Source organism: Hyperolius riggenbachi, chromosome 11 (genome assembly GCF_040937935.1).
Source record: "Hyperolius riggenbachi isolate aHypRig1 chromosome 11, aHypRig1.pri, whole genome shotgun sequence".
Taxonomy (NCBI): Eukaryota; Metazoa; Chordata; class Amphibia; order Anura; family Hyperoliidae; genus Hyperolius; species Hyperolius riggenbachi.
Genome location: NC_090656.1, coordinates 108,259,106 through 108,275,432, shown reverse-complemented (window position 1 = coordinate 108,275,432; position 16,327 = coordinate 108,259,106). Strand labels below are relative to the sequence as shown.

At 39.4% G+C, this 16,327-nt stretch overlaps 1 protein-coding gene across 4 annotated transcripts in view; it reads left to right on the top strand.

Annotated features, from left to right (window-relative positions):
- SYT12 (synaptotagmin 12) overlaps positions 1-16,327 on the top strand; it is a 176,898-nt gene that overhangs the window by 153,436 nt on the left and 7,135 nt on the right. For 3 of the 4 annotated variants that reach the window (XR_011024860.1, XR_011024859.1, XR_011024858.1), the window contains one exon: positions 10,438-11,436. Coding sequence is in view for 1 of the 4 variants with exons in the window: in XM_068261003.1 (XP_068117104.1) it covers positions 10,438-10,611 (174 nt within the window). In the remaining 3 variants the exon portion in view is untranslated. Of the gene's footprint in view, positions 1-10,437; positions 11,515-16,327 lie in introns of those variants that run through there. The other variant, XM_068261003.1, reaches the window with a different exon arrangement.

Below are 16,327 nucleotides of genomic sequence, written 5' to 3'. Positions count from 1 at the left end.
TCTTTTGTATTTTTGCATATAAACTCTTCAAGTTTCTTCAGTTTTTTGCTATATATATCCTTTTTATTAGTATACTGTTACCCATCAGATCAGACCCTAATCTGCCCCTTGCGGGCACCCAATCACCCGCCTACACGCTCAGATTGCCCTCAGACCCCCCCTTATCAATTCGCCAGTGCAATATTTACATCTGTTCTTCCCTGTAATAACCCACTGATCACCTGTCAATCACCTGTCAATCACACATCAATCACCCCCTGTCACTGCCACCCATCAATCACCCCCTGTCACTGCCACCCATCAATCAGCCCCTTACCTGCCCCTTGCGGGCAATCTGATCACCCACCCACACCAATAGATCGCCCGCAGATCCGACGTCAGATCACCTCCCAAGTGCATTGTTTACATCTGTTCTCTACCCTAAACACCCAGTAATTACCCATCAATCACCCCCTGTCACTGCTACCTATCAGATTAGACCCCTATCTGCCCCTAGGGCACTCAATCACACGCCCACACCCTCAGAACGCCCTCAGACCCCAGCCCTGATCACTTCGCCAGTGCATTGCTTGCATCTATTCCTCCCTCTAATCACACCTTGAGACACCCATCAATCACCTCCTGTCACCCCCTAGCACACCTACCCATCAGATCAGGCCCTAATTTGCCCCGTGTGGGATCACTCGGCCAAACCCTCAGATCCCCCTCAGACCCCCTTCCGATCACCTCCCCAGTGCATTGACTGCATCTATTTTCCCCTCTAACCACCCCCTGAGACACCCATCAATCACCTCCTGTCACCCCCCTAGCACTCCTATCCATCAGATCAGGCCCAATACAACCTGTCATCTAAAAGGCCACCCTGCTTATGACCGATTCCACAAAATTCGCCCCCTCATAGACCACCTGTCATCAAAATTTGCAGATGCTAATGCCCCTCAACAGTCATTTTGAAACATTTGGTTTCCAGACTACTCACGGTTTTGGGCCCGTAAAATGCCAGGGCGGTATAGGAACCCCACAAGTGACCCCATTTTAGAAAAGACACCCCAAGGTATTCTGTTAGGTGTATGACGAGTTCATAGAAGATTTTATTTTTTGTCAAAAGTTAGCGGAAATTGATTTTTGAAGTGTCATTTTTCACTAACTTGTGAAATTCTTCGCGTTCCCAGCCTGTATATCGCCCCCTATGCTGCTATTGCGACCTCCTGGCCGCAATAGCAGCATAGGGGGCGATATACAGGCTGGGAACGCGAAGAATCACTCGCGTTCCCATGCCTGTCGGCCGGTGACGGCCAAACCGGAAGTGTTCGCCGGCGGGTGCAGAAGCATCTGAGCAGGGCTGCGAGGGCACCGATCGTCTGCAGGGGGCTGAGGGAAGCCCCAGGTGAGTTAATCTCATTTTTTTTGTTCACTTTAGGTTCACTTTAAGGGGGGTAAAGCCCACGGTCCTCAAGTGGTTAAGGTTTACTACTACTCAAAGCATCTATAGAAGTGATTATTACCAGCACAGGACCAATAGAGAGCTAATACTGTGATAGAGGTAAGAATCATTAGACACATTGCAATTACCGGTAAGATCTTCAGCATCCTATCGGGTTACATTTATATTTAATACGTTGTTTGTTTGTTCAGGTTTGTAATATAAGAGGTTCTAGGCATGCCCCAAACCTACCATACATCTCCTGCTGTACTTATAGAAACTGCAGCAACACCTGCTGTTCAAGGTTCCTTCCTCAGGTTCCACTGATAGGAACAGCATAGGTTTCTTACCCACCTTACCATTGTGACTGTCAACCTATAATAGGTTATGATTGGCAGTGACTGGTTTGTTAACTATTTGCAGACTAAGTTCAGTACTTAAAGAAGATCAGACTAGGTTGGTCTACCCTCTGTTATAATTTCAACTCTTTATATACGATGTATGTCGTGGTTCTGAATGATATACAGTACATGTTTTGTATTTTTTCACTGTCTCAGGCTCTGAATCTATTGAAATGTTGCTTCATTGTTCTTGCTTATTTGTCTATAAAATTCAATAAATTTGGATTATAATGAAAAATACTGTGATAGAGGGTGGACCCTTTGGGGCTCCGATGCAGTCGCTACCTCTGCACCCGCTATTGCTACACCACTGGTAACAGTTGTTGTTGGATGTTAGACCTTCAGTGTAAATATAAAACCCTCACTATCAGCACAGGCAGCAGAAGTTACAATAGAGTAACAGGAAACAAAGGTTGGATAGCCACGCCTCCTTACTGAAAAACTGCCATGGCAATTATCTCCCTTTGCAAATACTGCTTAGAGTATGTGTCCTCTGTGGGTGGGAGGAGCCTCATACTGTGGCCTGGGAGGTACTCTGCGTCTGCCTGTGCCACTGAGCCTGCCTATTTTTAGAGAGAAGAGGTGAAGAGAGAAGTAGTGCAGTACCAGTCTCAGTATAAGGCCAATTAGAGCTGCCACAGTGCTTCTCTTCTGCTTAACCACTTAAGGACCGCAGGCTTAAACCCCCCTAGTTGCCAGGCTATTTTTTTACAATTCAGTGCTCTGCAGCTTTAACAGCTTGCTGCAGAGCTATATAACTTAGCACATAAATGAATCCCCCCCTGCCCTTTTTTTTCTGCCCACCAAAGAGGCCTTTCTGTCGCTGTCACTGCTGCAGGCAGTATTTTTTTTTATTATTAATTTATTCCTTCTTTTAAAAAAATAAATAAATATGTATACGTGTATTTTTTTCCCTTTCCCTCCCTCCCCCCAACAGCCAGTCACAGGAAGTCACCTTTCATAGGCATCAGCCTATGAGAGGGATCTCTTTCCTTGCCACTCGAGGGGACAGCCAAGTGACAGGGCTGTCCCCAGTACAGCGCTGCATTAGATCGCAACACTGTACAATGAAAAGAGGCCATTTCTTTTCAGTCTGCTAGCGCGATCGCAACTGGCAGACTGTTGACAGAGCGGAACTCCATCACTCAAGGGACGTGCGCGATCCCCTGCACAACACTCCCCCAGGACTTGATGTCAATCAGCGTTAGGCGGTCCTGGCGGAGGGCTCTTGCGGCCACCAATCGGCGTTAGGCGGTCGTAAGGTGGTTAATGTAGTAGCCAGTGTTGCATTCACTAAAAAGAAGAGGAGAAACAATCACCGTAAATGTAATTCTGGCTCTTTTTCACTTTGGAATTTACATCCACTTTAAATAAATGTGTGATAATAATAATTTCATAGTCTGAAAAGCAGGGATGGCAGTTTTCTTACAGGAGGAAAGACTGTTGCCCGAGAAGGCTACTACGGCATCCACCAGCAACCGAGGAGTCTGCACTGGATTCTGGGAGCGGTATGTGCGACAGGCACATTTCCAGTAATAATGAGAGAAAAGACAGTTCAACGTTATGTATGTTTCAGCTGTAGGTTTGCCTTCAGCTCTGCTTTAATGCTCTTGAAGTATTTTATAGCACAGTTATTAATTTAAATTGAGAAATCAAATTACTGTAGTGAAGAAGTAAAGTAATGATCCTGAAGAAATGTTAAAAATTAAATTACAGTTGGATATTTTTTCAGCTAATTTAATTTATGGGAAACAGTAAAGGCCTTTATTTTGTTATTGACCATCTGCTATGGAAGAATCAATGAGTCCTTCTTTCAAGAATCCCCATGTACCTCTAGACTGCTGTCTCCTGGATCATCAGAAGGTCCATTCATACTGTACAGAATCTAGATGATAAAGAACTGAGATCATTGTTTAATGCTCATAAGAACTTACCATCAAAACATCTTAAAATAAAGTACATTTTTTTTTCATTGGAGAGATATGTCAAGGAATGCATAATTCCAAGAGGATTACTGGATAGGGTGCTTCCCGCACAACATCTGAGAAATTCATGCTTCCTTCCGGGATGGAAAGAGGAAGTAGTTCTGAATCGAGGATGAGTGGTTACTCGTGTGTATAGATGTCGAGTCCCTGTACACTTCAATCCCTTATGAGATCGGACTTGCAGCAGTATAATATTTTCTGCTATTGGCAAGACCGCATTCACCATGTATTAATCAGATGCTGGTCCAGATGCTAGAAATCGTACTAACACAGAACTTGTTTTTGATAGGAAGTTTTACCATCAGCAATGCGGTACATTGATGGGCGCAGTATGCACGCCGTCATACACATGCCTATACCTGTGCTGGTGGAAGGCATGCAAAGTATACGCCAACTAAGTATACAGCACAAATGTTTTGTGCGCACACCTCGCTCTGGATCAGGTACATAGAAGATGTGCTGGTGATGTGGAGAGCGACCTGACCTCTGTTAAAGGGTTTATGGGTGAACTGAATCAGAATGATCACAACATCTGACTTACCTGGAATGTGGATTTTGACAGCATCAGTTTCTTGAATCCATTGATATCCAAGGACAGGTGTCAATTGAAGACATGCACATAGCATAAATCCATGGCAGGTAATTTGCTCCTCCATGCCGCCAGCTTAGTTTAGTTACCAAATTTGGCTCACATTGGAGCACACTGTGTGAAATATTGGAGTGTCCTCCATGCGGACAGACAGATTGCCGAGATGGTGGGCCCTCTACCATCAGTTTCATCCTGTCGGGCATTGAATATACGTGACTACCTCATGAAGTCTCAATATATGTCAGATCTGGGAGTAATGATTGGTTATTTAGCCACCCTCCCCCATCTGCCATGTTCAGATGTGGGAGATTCAGTGTGTTCACCTTTGTCGACCCAAAAGTCATTTGCTGGAACGTGGACATTAACTCAATTACTCATACAGTAAAGGGCTTTTTGAACTGCTTGACTACCCTAGTAATATATAAGGTAACTGGTCCCTACAACAAGGCCTACAATGGAAAGACAAAAAAATGTGCTGAAGATGAGAATTCAGCAGCATGTGAATGCAATCAAAAACTGGCACTGAGAAGTGAGAACCCACTGGATGGACATTTATTTTATTAATGTACTTGAGGGCTCTATGTCTGGATTTAATTTAGCTGGAATATATTGACTCAAAGTGTCCCCAGGAATCAGTATCTTTGGCCGAAGTCTTTATCAAGAAGAGGCGCACCTGATATATCTCTTGGATATGTTATACCTGCATGTATTAAAGAATGAACTGATACAAAACTTCTTTCTGTAGAAGAGACCCTGGGGGCCTAATCTAGGTGAATGAACTCTGCTAAACTGCTATGTATGTGATATGCTACTTGCTGACACTCAGGTGTACACATGGTGGTGGTTGCATAGCAACCAAACAGCACTTAGCCAGCTTCGCCCACACCCCGATGAAAATCGAGGTCACCAAAATGCGTTGATGGGAGTGACCTGTGCAGGCACTCTGCACACACGCCAGCGCCAAGATCCACTTCATTGAACCTAGTTACAAGTGGCTATGCGCCTTGTGGATAGGGAAAATCAAAACTGGAGCAACAATCCATATTGGGGTAGTCTCAGGAGTTGTAAGAAAGCCCGAAGCTGCATATGCACTCTTCCCCTGTCCAATGGCCATTGCTGATATTCACAGAAGGTCTTGCATACTACCTCCGGTCTGACTCTGGATAGTTGAGAGAAACTATAAAAGCCTTGGCTGTCATACTCAGTGGATTGTGAAGCTAATTTATCAAATTGGGGGGCCCCCCATGTGAGGCACTTGCAGTGATAGGTGGCAGGTGGTGCATGCAAATCTGTGCATGCAAATCTGTGCATGCTTTTGATTGACAAGATTGTGTGCTGCACTATCCACCCAACATGTGCATGTGTGAAGAAGGCACTGTTTTCTCTTGTTGGTACATTATAGTGCAATTGTAACGATTGGTGTCAGCTAAACAGATTTTTTGATTATTGGTGATCTGCAGTATCACCAATAATACAGACGCTATACCTGATTATGCGGTGATCTGCAGAATCACCAATAATGCTAGTATAGCCAGACACAGGACTACCAATGTTAGATAGTGTTTAGTGCAACAGTAATGAGGAATAGGAAGTCTCCCGAGGAGCGGGTGCTTCAGACAATACTGCAGCCTATGACCACCTGAGGAGCAGGCGAGTCAGGCTGTACTGTAGTCGGTGGCCACCTGTGAAGCAGGTATCACCAACTGAGCTACAGAGAATGATCACTTGAGGAGGGGGTGATTAAGACTATACTGCAGCCAGTGGACACCTGAGGAGCAGGTGTTACAGACAGTGCTGCAAAGGATATTCACCTGAGGAGCAGGTGTTTAAGACTACACTGCAGCCAAGGGACACCTGAGGAGCAGGTGATTAAGACTACACTGCAGCCAAGGGACACCTGAGGAGCAGGTGTTACCGACTGTGTTGCAAAGGATATTCACCTGAGGAGCAGGTGAATAAGACTACACTGCAGCCAAGGGACACCTGAGGAGCAGGTGTTACAGACAGTGCTGCAGTTGGGCTTCACCTTAGGAGCAGGTGAAATGCCCCAGATCCCTCGCCAGTGGCTAGGCCCACTGGTGAGGTAAGGAAGGTCAGACAAGCAGAGTAGGCAACGTATGGACAGATAAGGTACCAAGACAGAAGACTGATTCAGTGTTAGATACAGGCAGGGTCGGCAACATGAATCAGATGGGCAGAGGTACAGAGTCAGTAAGCAGGAGAATAGTCAACGGAAGCAGAAGGTCATAAAAGATAATACAATGAATTAGTACTTTAAGCTATCAACAGAATCTGGCTAAGTGTGAATTCCCAGCTCCGGCTGGTTCTAACACACTTTGGGATCTGACTAGATCTGAGCGCTCACACGTTAGCATTCGCAACAGCAGACACGGAGCAACTGACAGACTACCACTATATATACACAGATGCTCCGCAGCGCCACCCCAGTCACTCAGCCAATCCGAGGTAGCGTCTGGAGTCAGCTGACCAGGCAGATCAGCTGACTCCCCTTCTATTCGCATAAAGGTCCTGTCGCCTGGCGCGCGCGTAGCCCTCAATCTATGTGCAAAAGAAGGACCAGGCAGAGCACCAGTATGTAACTGCGCGGCCGAAGCCGTCGGCTGATACGCGGAGATAGCCGCCATGCCGCTTGTCTCTGCGGCGGCATCTCCGCTATCCTTTACAGCAATAATCACCCCTGGTGGCTAAATGAAGGCAGTTATTTGGAACACTTCTTACAGCTTTTTGAGCCAACATGGTGAGCCTTCAGGTAATGTGGCCTTATTCACTTGTATAGAATGGGGCCACACTATTTTGGCCTCCACCACAGCCAGCAGTGGTGCTGAGTTGTGTTCACCACACAATACATCACCATACAACAGATAATGTGAACAGACAGAACATTAGGTGTATTTGACTCTTTCAAGAACAATTATAAAGGAGGAATCATTTAATAAACAATGGCATTAATTGGGAATAGAACATTTCATCTTACAACAGAAAGAGAGCAGTGGTGCATATTTCATGATTGTGTCATAGTACTAGGGAAAGATCTGCCTCTAGCTCACAAAGGTGCTTAGAAATTTTTTTTTAACAGTATCAGTAGGAGTGGACCTCAAAAAGTTTTCTAATGGCTTAGATGTTGGCCTATGCTCTGTACCTCCCAGTAACCTATTTGGGGTAGATAGTAACCTGACACAGTACATTTTAATGGATATGATTAAAATGATTCATATATAGCTGAGCTCACAACATGATGTCAGTTAGTAGTTTTTCTGTCATTGCTTGACGGTAACTAATTGTCATTATTTTGTCAAAACAAGAAGTCTAGATATAGTTATTTTATCAGAGAACTTTGCAGCAAAATACTTGTGATGACATATGGAAAGGTACAACAATACATTCATTAACCTCCTGGGCGATAATCCCGAGCTGAGCCCAGCAGGAAATCCCGTTCTGAACTGGATTTCCTGCTTACTCTGATCGCCAAAGGCGATCGGCGTGGGTGGGGGGATGCCGCTGCGCAGCGGCTATCATGTAGCGAGCCCAGGGCTCACTACAAGATTTAAAAAATTAAAAATTAAAAGAAAGTGCTGCGCCCCCTCCTGGGGGATGCAATTGTATCGCCCAGAGGGCTAAACTATATGGGTACAGTATGTTCTTCTTTAGTCCTCTCTCCATTGTATAATTTGAAGCCATTCAAGGGTTCAACCTGCCTTCATAGCACCAACTTCAGTTCTTTCAAAATGACACAGATCTAGAGTCTAGTTCTAATTGGGGAGCTGTTCACAAATTTTAGATGTGCTTTGCTTCAGGCTTTTTTTTTTTCATTTAGATACCTTTAGATAAAATAACCATGGCTAGCTGGGTTCCTTTAGATAGCTGTGGGGCCCCAACAGCTTATTTTGCTGACATTAAAAGTATGCCAGATGGACATATTACGCTCCCAGCCCTCCAAGGACCCTGGTCAAAATATTTAGATCTTGTAGTAGTAGGACAACTCTGTCACAGGTTTTTATTTGATCCTTAAGACTCCTGCAGAGATCTATAGGCGTTTCTGCATCCATGCACCAAGTACATCTTAAAGGGAACCTTAACTGTGAGAGATAGGGTTGTTTCCTTTGAAACAATACCAGTTGCTTGTCAGTCCTGCTGATCTCTTTATCTGCAGTAGTGGCTAAATTACACACCTGAAACAAGCATGCAGCTAATCCAGTCCGACTTTCAAAGCACCTGATCTGCATGCTCGTTGAGGGGCTGTAGCTAAGGGCTTGTTTCCACTAGTGCGGCGCGCGTCTTGTAGACACACGCCGGCACTGAGCAGGTGGGCGGGATCGCAGGCGAATCCCATGAGCCGTGCCATGCACGGCTATGGGAATCACAGCCTCCGCCGCGAATTCTGTGGGGGGTTCCGGCCGAATCGCTACTGCAAGCGATTTGGCCGGCGGCGCAGTTATCCCCTATGGCAGTTTCCCCGCGCGATTTGCCTGCGGGGAAACTGCGGATTCGCGGCCGTTTCCGCGAGAGTGGAAACGGGCCCTCAAAGTATTAGAGAAACAGGATCAGCTGGAGAGTAAGGCAACTGGTATTATTTTAAAAGGAAAAATCCATATCCTTCTCAGTTTAGGTTCCCTAATTGATTCTGATAAAATTGATTCTGATGATAGAAAGCAGAAATATAGCTTCAAATGTGTGTAGCTAATCATCAGCTGCAGCTCTCGGTATGCCTGATCCTGTGTCTTACTCTCTCTGCCTTGCAGTGTAAAGTAAACTGTTTACAGTCAGGGAGGTCTCACTCTGAATGGGGAGGGGGCATCCAAGTAAGGAAAAAGTACAGGTCCTTCTTTTCAGATCCTTCTCTGTATTTAAAAATACCTCAGCTGTTATCATATGATCTGCGAGAAAGCAGGCAGGGCAGAAACAAACAGTAATTTATTCCTCTGTGAATATTGACAGAGAAGTGGAACATAGCTACACGGTATGGCTCTAGCCTCGAGACTGACACAAATTGTTACAAACAGCTGGTAATTGAGGGATTTTTTTTCACACAGGCTGTGATGAGAGACCTCTGACAAACTTTTTATTGTTGCTGGCTAAAAGCTCAATAGGTATGTGGGGTTTACAGAAGAACGGTTTCTTTGATAGTTCTTTAAATAAACACAATAGAAACATAGCTGGCACTAGCGTGTAGCTTTTTATAAATTACCTAGCAGTCTAAGGGTTAATGATTATTAATTTAGCCTTTTGCCAGTTCTAAAATCTAACAAAGTTTTAGGTTTTTTTTAAATATAGGTAAAAAAAAACGTTTTGTAAAAACTTTTTTTTTTTAATTAATACCAGTCTGGCATACACAGTTTGCTCTGTTCCCTTCTGTCAAGTATCTGCTTTTTACATTTTTTTATTGGGCACAGTAGTTTTACTGTAACACACAACTTTTTGTAATTTCCCACTAACATAGCTCGAGTTAAAGAGGAACTGTAACCAAGGATTGAACTTCATCCCAATCAGTAGCTGATACCCCTTTTCCAATGAGAAAACTTTACCTTTTCTTGAATAGATCATCAGAGGGGTCTGTAAGGCTGATATTGTGGTAAAACCCCTCCCACAGCATGATGTCAGTACCTAGGTCCTGACAGTTTCCTGTCTGAGCCTTGGCGAATTGTGGGAAATAACCGCTTTTTCCAACTGCCAAGCAACTAGTATCTCCCTCTGTGCATATGTATATCTATAAAAACAACCTTTTAGCCTACCACATTGTTAGAGGGTGTGGTTATAAATAACGGCAGTCGGTGCTGTCTGGATCAAACAATATGAACACATTACTTGGCAAATATCAATCATTTATTGAGCTCTTTTCTATTTTTTAACTTATCAATTTGCAATGTATTGATTTATTTTCCCCCTTTTTGTTTAAGTTCCTCTTTAAGGGTTTGAATTACATTGTAAATAATATATACAGCATACCTCTTCCACCAATCAAGCAGGTTATCAGCAAGTGGCGTGTGAGACTGCCATAACAGTTACCCCTTTTTTTCCTAGGACTTGTCTCTGAGGGTGACAGTGGCAGAATGCTGTGACGATGGCAGGACAGAAAATATTGGACATGTCATCATTGGTCCAACAGTCAGCGGGATGGGCATGACCCACTGGAACCAAATGTTAGCAACCCTAAGAAAACCCGTGTCCATGTGGCACCAACTGCACCGAAACTAACCTCACTATCAAAGTGTAAAAAGTGCTAAAGGACTCAAACTATAGAACACTGGTGAAGATCTGACTCTGTAAACATTCACATACACAAAATATTCAGTGCAGTTATTTTGCATGGAACCTTCAAGACTTTCCGAACATTACACAGTAATTTATGCTAAGACTGCAGATTTTATTATTCGTTTTGTGATTTCCTGTTTCAAAAGGTCATTGAGATTCAGGCTGTATATTGCAGTAAGAATTGCTAATGCTTTTAAGATTTATCACCATGCAAGTGTGCTTTGCTAAACAAACTATTCTACTGACAGTTATGAAATACATATATTTTAGCAACAGAAGGTTATTATATTGAAATTACACACAAAGAAACTTGGGGTACTTGTGTTCTTTTCACAGCTACCTCTAGCAAAAGCCATAACTGTGTTACATCTAAAATATTAATAAGCTACTAAATTAAAGAAGCTTTTTCTTTTTTTATTAGATTTGTAAATCTTCAAGAAAAATTCCAAGTTTTAATATACCTCATAAACACTGTAAAGAATATTTATTAGTTGACAGTAATGATGTAGTATCTACTAAACTGTTATAGTTGATCTCTTTTAAAGCATTGTGTTATAAAGCCTTAACTGGAACTCGAAATTCTGTTTGCATTGGAAAAGCAGCAAGCATAATTGCCGAGTTAAGTGATTAGGAACGAATCGATATTCCTACTAACATAAACATCTGTATTCAGCAAGAAAATGGAAGCTGGGCAAGAAAATGAAAGCCACTAGCTTTCAGCTCCAAGTGAGAAATTCGGTAGAAGTTTGGGTGCTACTATTAATATGGGCACTGTTAAATGTTAAAATAAGGGATTTGTAACTTGAACACAAAGTCTTTCAGAGACCAGAGTAAATCATTTTAAAAGGATGTGGTTGTTTATTTATCATTATTGATTTTCCAGGAATATTCAAAAATATAAATCAATAAAGGTACAAATCTTAGTTACGTTACAAATGATTACAAAAAATGAACAAATTGATTGTATGTCTGTATGTATGAAAGTATGTGTGTGTCTGTGAAGTGAAAATGGCAGAATGACCCACTCCCGCCTAAAACTCCTTACATAAAGAAATGGGCTGGCCCCACAGTGTGTCCCAATGCTATCTATGATTGGTTTGTTCAAACAATGCTGTAGTCTCTATTTGCTGACTTCCATACCTAGCTGCTTCAGCTAACTCCTCATATATCACAAAGAGAGCACATGTTTCAATCCGGTTGAAACTGGTATTCCAACAGCCTCATTGTAACGCTATGGCTTGAGACATAATGGGATACAGCTGTCTTACCAACTTCTGACTGGGGGGGATGGTTAGGCATAGAATTCCTGAGAGCAGGACTATAGAATTTCCACTCCAGCCTTGTACGCCTATGCTAGATAATAGAAGATTTCTTTCAATCAGTCTTATCAATATCACATATATAATTGATCTATAGCTTTGATATCTCAATCGCGTCACATCCAATATAGATAATTATGGTTCTCATCACAACAGGGCCCTAGTTATGAGGAGAGCTTAAATCATCACATATTTAGATTGCTCAGAGATTAAAATATTAAAACTACTTATTACATTTCCCCCTTTATAGAAGTAAAATCTTATATTAAAATTACTTTCACTTCTATAAATACATTAGTATATTTTAATCATTGTCAAAATTTTAACAATCATATTTTGTCCCCTTTCATTAATAATTACCTTCAAATTTTGCTACCCCTAAATTTTTAGACAAATTAATAACTTTTATTTAAACTAATTGCATGTATATGCTCTTCATACATCCCTTGTGAATGAACTGTAAAAGGGGAAAAAAAAAACCTTAACCTCTTCCTTGCTGGACTTAACTTTAACAACAAACGTCTTTTGTTCTTTCATATGTAATTGATTCAGTGTGTATTAACCCTTTCACATCTAGTTGTATAGGAAATTTTACCTTTGACAAAAACGGTAGATTCTTCTTAAAATTAAACTAATACCCTTAAACTAAACATGCAAGCATGATGACAAATCTAAACTTTGAATTTCATTACTTTTTCTTCCATTTTAAAATGATCATAAAACCCTTTTTTATAAAATAATCATAACAATGTACCTAATTAACTGGATTACCTAATAATGTTACATAATAATCAAATGTATTACCTTACAACTACTAATATCATTAAAATATTCTTCATTCATCTTGGTGGAATTCATATCACTTATCCATCCCAAATCAATATAAATTAATGTATACCTGTATTCTTCAATTATGTCATACCTCCTTAAAAAGTTTGTATTACTGTTTGGAAATATCTATAAAATATATGCAGTTTGAAGTTTCAAACATATCCTAATCAAATATGGTTTCCATTATTAATCAAAATTAAAAATATTAAATCATAAAAATGTGTCATTTAAGGACATAATACTGATGCAATGTGTATAATAATACCTTCCCATCATCTGATTTACATTAACAGTTTATTATGCTATCTAACTAGCCCTTTGCTTTTTGACAAGCCTTTTGCTTTCTGACAAGCCTTAATATCTTTAAATCAGATTTCAAAGTTTCTTAATACAACCCATTAATTATATCAATGATCTTTGCACCATCTAAAATTCCTTTTCTAATATTTTGATCAAACTCTCAAAAACTTTGCATACCAGATATATTATGGAAACCCCTTTCTATCAAAAATATCAATTTCCAAACATTAATCAAAAATTTACCTTATTTTTTTTTTTAAAAAAAATGAAAGGATCTATAAACTATTGGATAAAAAAAAAAACTTTCCTTAAAAACCTTTTCTGTTCTTATCAATATTTTTCCTAAACTTTTTCATTACCTTATGAAAATATCACATAAAATCTAATTCTGTTCTGTAACAAATAAAACAAACAATTAAACTCAAAACACCAAAAATGTCTTTTTCATGTGTGTCCAATTAAAAATTATATGTGTTTAAAGAGATTAGATTCTCAGTTCAGTTCATGAAAAGTGGGGAGGGAAAAGAAAAAAAAACTCTTCATGTCTTCAAGCACTTCTGTTCATTCCTTTATCAATGGAAGCATGGAATCTCCTCTCAATAGGCTCGTTAGCATGTGAAAGCCTTGTAATTTTCGCCATTTCTGCATGTGACCTTTTAGTCAATCAATCTTTAGAGATACATCTATAATTAGAAAAATATGGTATCAATGATCTTATTTCAAGAAAATAACTTTAAACTTTTGTTCCCCCTTTGAACAAACAAACTCATATGACATTGTCTAAATTGCAATCCTTTGATGAGGACACAAACCATGAACTTTAATAAATCTCGTTTATCTAATAAACATAACCTTAGACAAACCTGAGATAAAGCCCAATAAAATAAAAAAAAAACACAATGTCATCTAAAAAATATCCTTCACACTTTAATTGTGAGGACAACAAAGTTATATTCTCTTATGTAAATGTGTAACAGCATGTTAATATGTGTGTGTGCGTTTATATAACATGCTAATCTCATGTGTATATGTCATTATTAGTATACCTGCTGTGTGTGTGTGCAAGTTGCAAGTAACTAAATGATACCCTTACATTTCTTTCACAATGATATCTCAAAAATGATCAATACATTATTTATAACAACTTCTGACGTATTTTTACTCATGCAGTTTGAGTGACAGCTAATGGCTTCAGATTACAGGACTCCAGCTGTTCTTAATTAACCCTACTCTCGCTTAAACATAGATGCCACTGTTTTTTATACAAACAGAGGAAAGCATTTCCTAAACAGCTTCTGCTGAAACATTTCTATGTCACTAAAACTTAACTTGAAACCTTTCTTTAATTTTTATTTAAAATGACCTCATCTTACTAAAACACATTGCAACTGATGTAACCAATTGCTAGTATCCAAAATAAACTCAAGGAAACATGAAATCCACTTTCCTATAAACAACTGATACTCGAATTACTTTTAAATCCAATACCCTAATCAATATTGTACCTCCATTTTCATCAATTTACAGAAAGGAAGGAAATCACCACCATCTCTGATTCTCTTCACATACTTCCCAGGAAACAAAATTTAATAATTAAGGAGATAGAATACATGTGTACACCAAATCATAAAAGGGGAATAAAAAAATATTATCACATAAACACATATAGAATTCACAACCAATAACTTTTATCAGAGTTCTGCTTTAACCTGTTGTCCTTTAAACGTTTAATTTTTAAATTTCCTTGAATTTGAATATATTGTGTACAGTCTAAAATATCAGTGCATACATTACTGTATCAATAATCTACAGCAATGACCAAAGTATACAATCTTATTTCAGATATTCGATACACCAACACCAAGTCCCTTGTATACCAACAATTTGAACTGGCACAACTGATTTCACACCTCTGACCGGAAAAGATATGAAACCACCTGTCACCATTCATCAATTATATTTTTATAAATTCCCATTTCTCCTCCGGTAAAGAAAAACAGATCTTTACAAAAATAATGCATATATAAGTATAAGGATATACTTATTCATGACCAATTACTTATGGGACTGAGCATTCAGCACATATATATCCTGATCATATTTCCAATCATCACTCACATTAGACTGAACACACATATTGTCTTTTAAAAATACCTTTACCTTATAAAGTGTCAAAATCATCTAAAAGTAATAACTATAGTCATGACCTACCAAATTTATTTATACCTTACAGATCAAATTCTTATGTAATTGATGCAATCATTATTTGCAACAATTCAGCTTTATTTTAATCAAAATTAATTCAAATCTCTTTATTTCACAATAAACTCACTAAGAATAACCTCCTGACTAAACCTATAACTTAAAAAAACTTATTTTATCAACTTTTGTGTAAATCGATTGTCGAAATATATATCTGTCATCTATGGACACAAGCAATCACATCTTACTTATGAATGCTTACCCTTATCACCATATCCTCATCAACCCTCTAATACAGAAACAGATATGTCTATCATCAAAATATGATGACTAATACTCCTATGCAACATTATAACAAGCTCATTTTAATTAATTAATTTTTTTTTTTTTTTTTTTTTAATATCAATTATTATATTAATGACTATATTTTATACTCTTTCTCAAAACTCAAACCGAAAAATAGGACAACAACTCTGAAACTTGAATGAAATTTTCATAACATAAATAGCTTGCAATACAAATACTTTTATGTGACATCTGCAATGATTTTACACTCCTACTAGAATAGCTGTAATATGATACTACTGCTGCTGCAAAGAAAATGTCATTTTGGTAACCACACTTTTGAATACCCAGAAACATTTTTATTTTTCCTGGCTTTCAGGCACTTATTCATGGTTTACACATTTTCTTTTACACAAGTGGCCAATTAGCATAAATACCAAAACCCTTATCTTACTTATAGAAGCCATTATGGTAAGTTTTGCTTCTATGATCCAATTACACTATCAAAAGCTTCAATTTAAACCATTTCTTCCCAAATTTAGCTTGCAGCTTTGTAGACAAAAATATTTGCATCTTTAAATAAACAATACCATTAACGAAGTCTGCATCCTGTCTGCTACCACTAAGGCATTTTACATAGGAATGAGAAGAACATTCCTTTTGCATGCTGTTCATTTTAGCAACCTCTAAGTAACTATTTCCCTAACTAACTAACAAATATT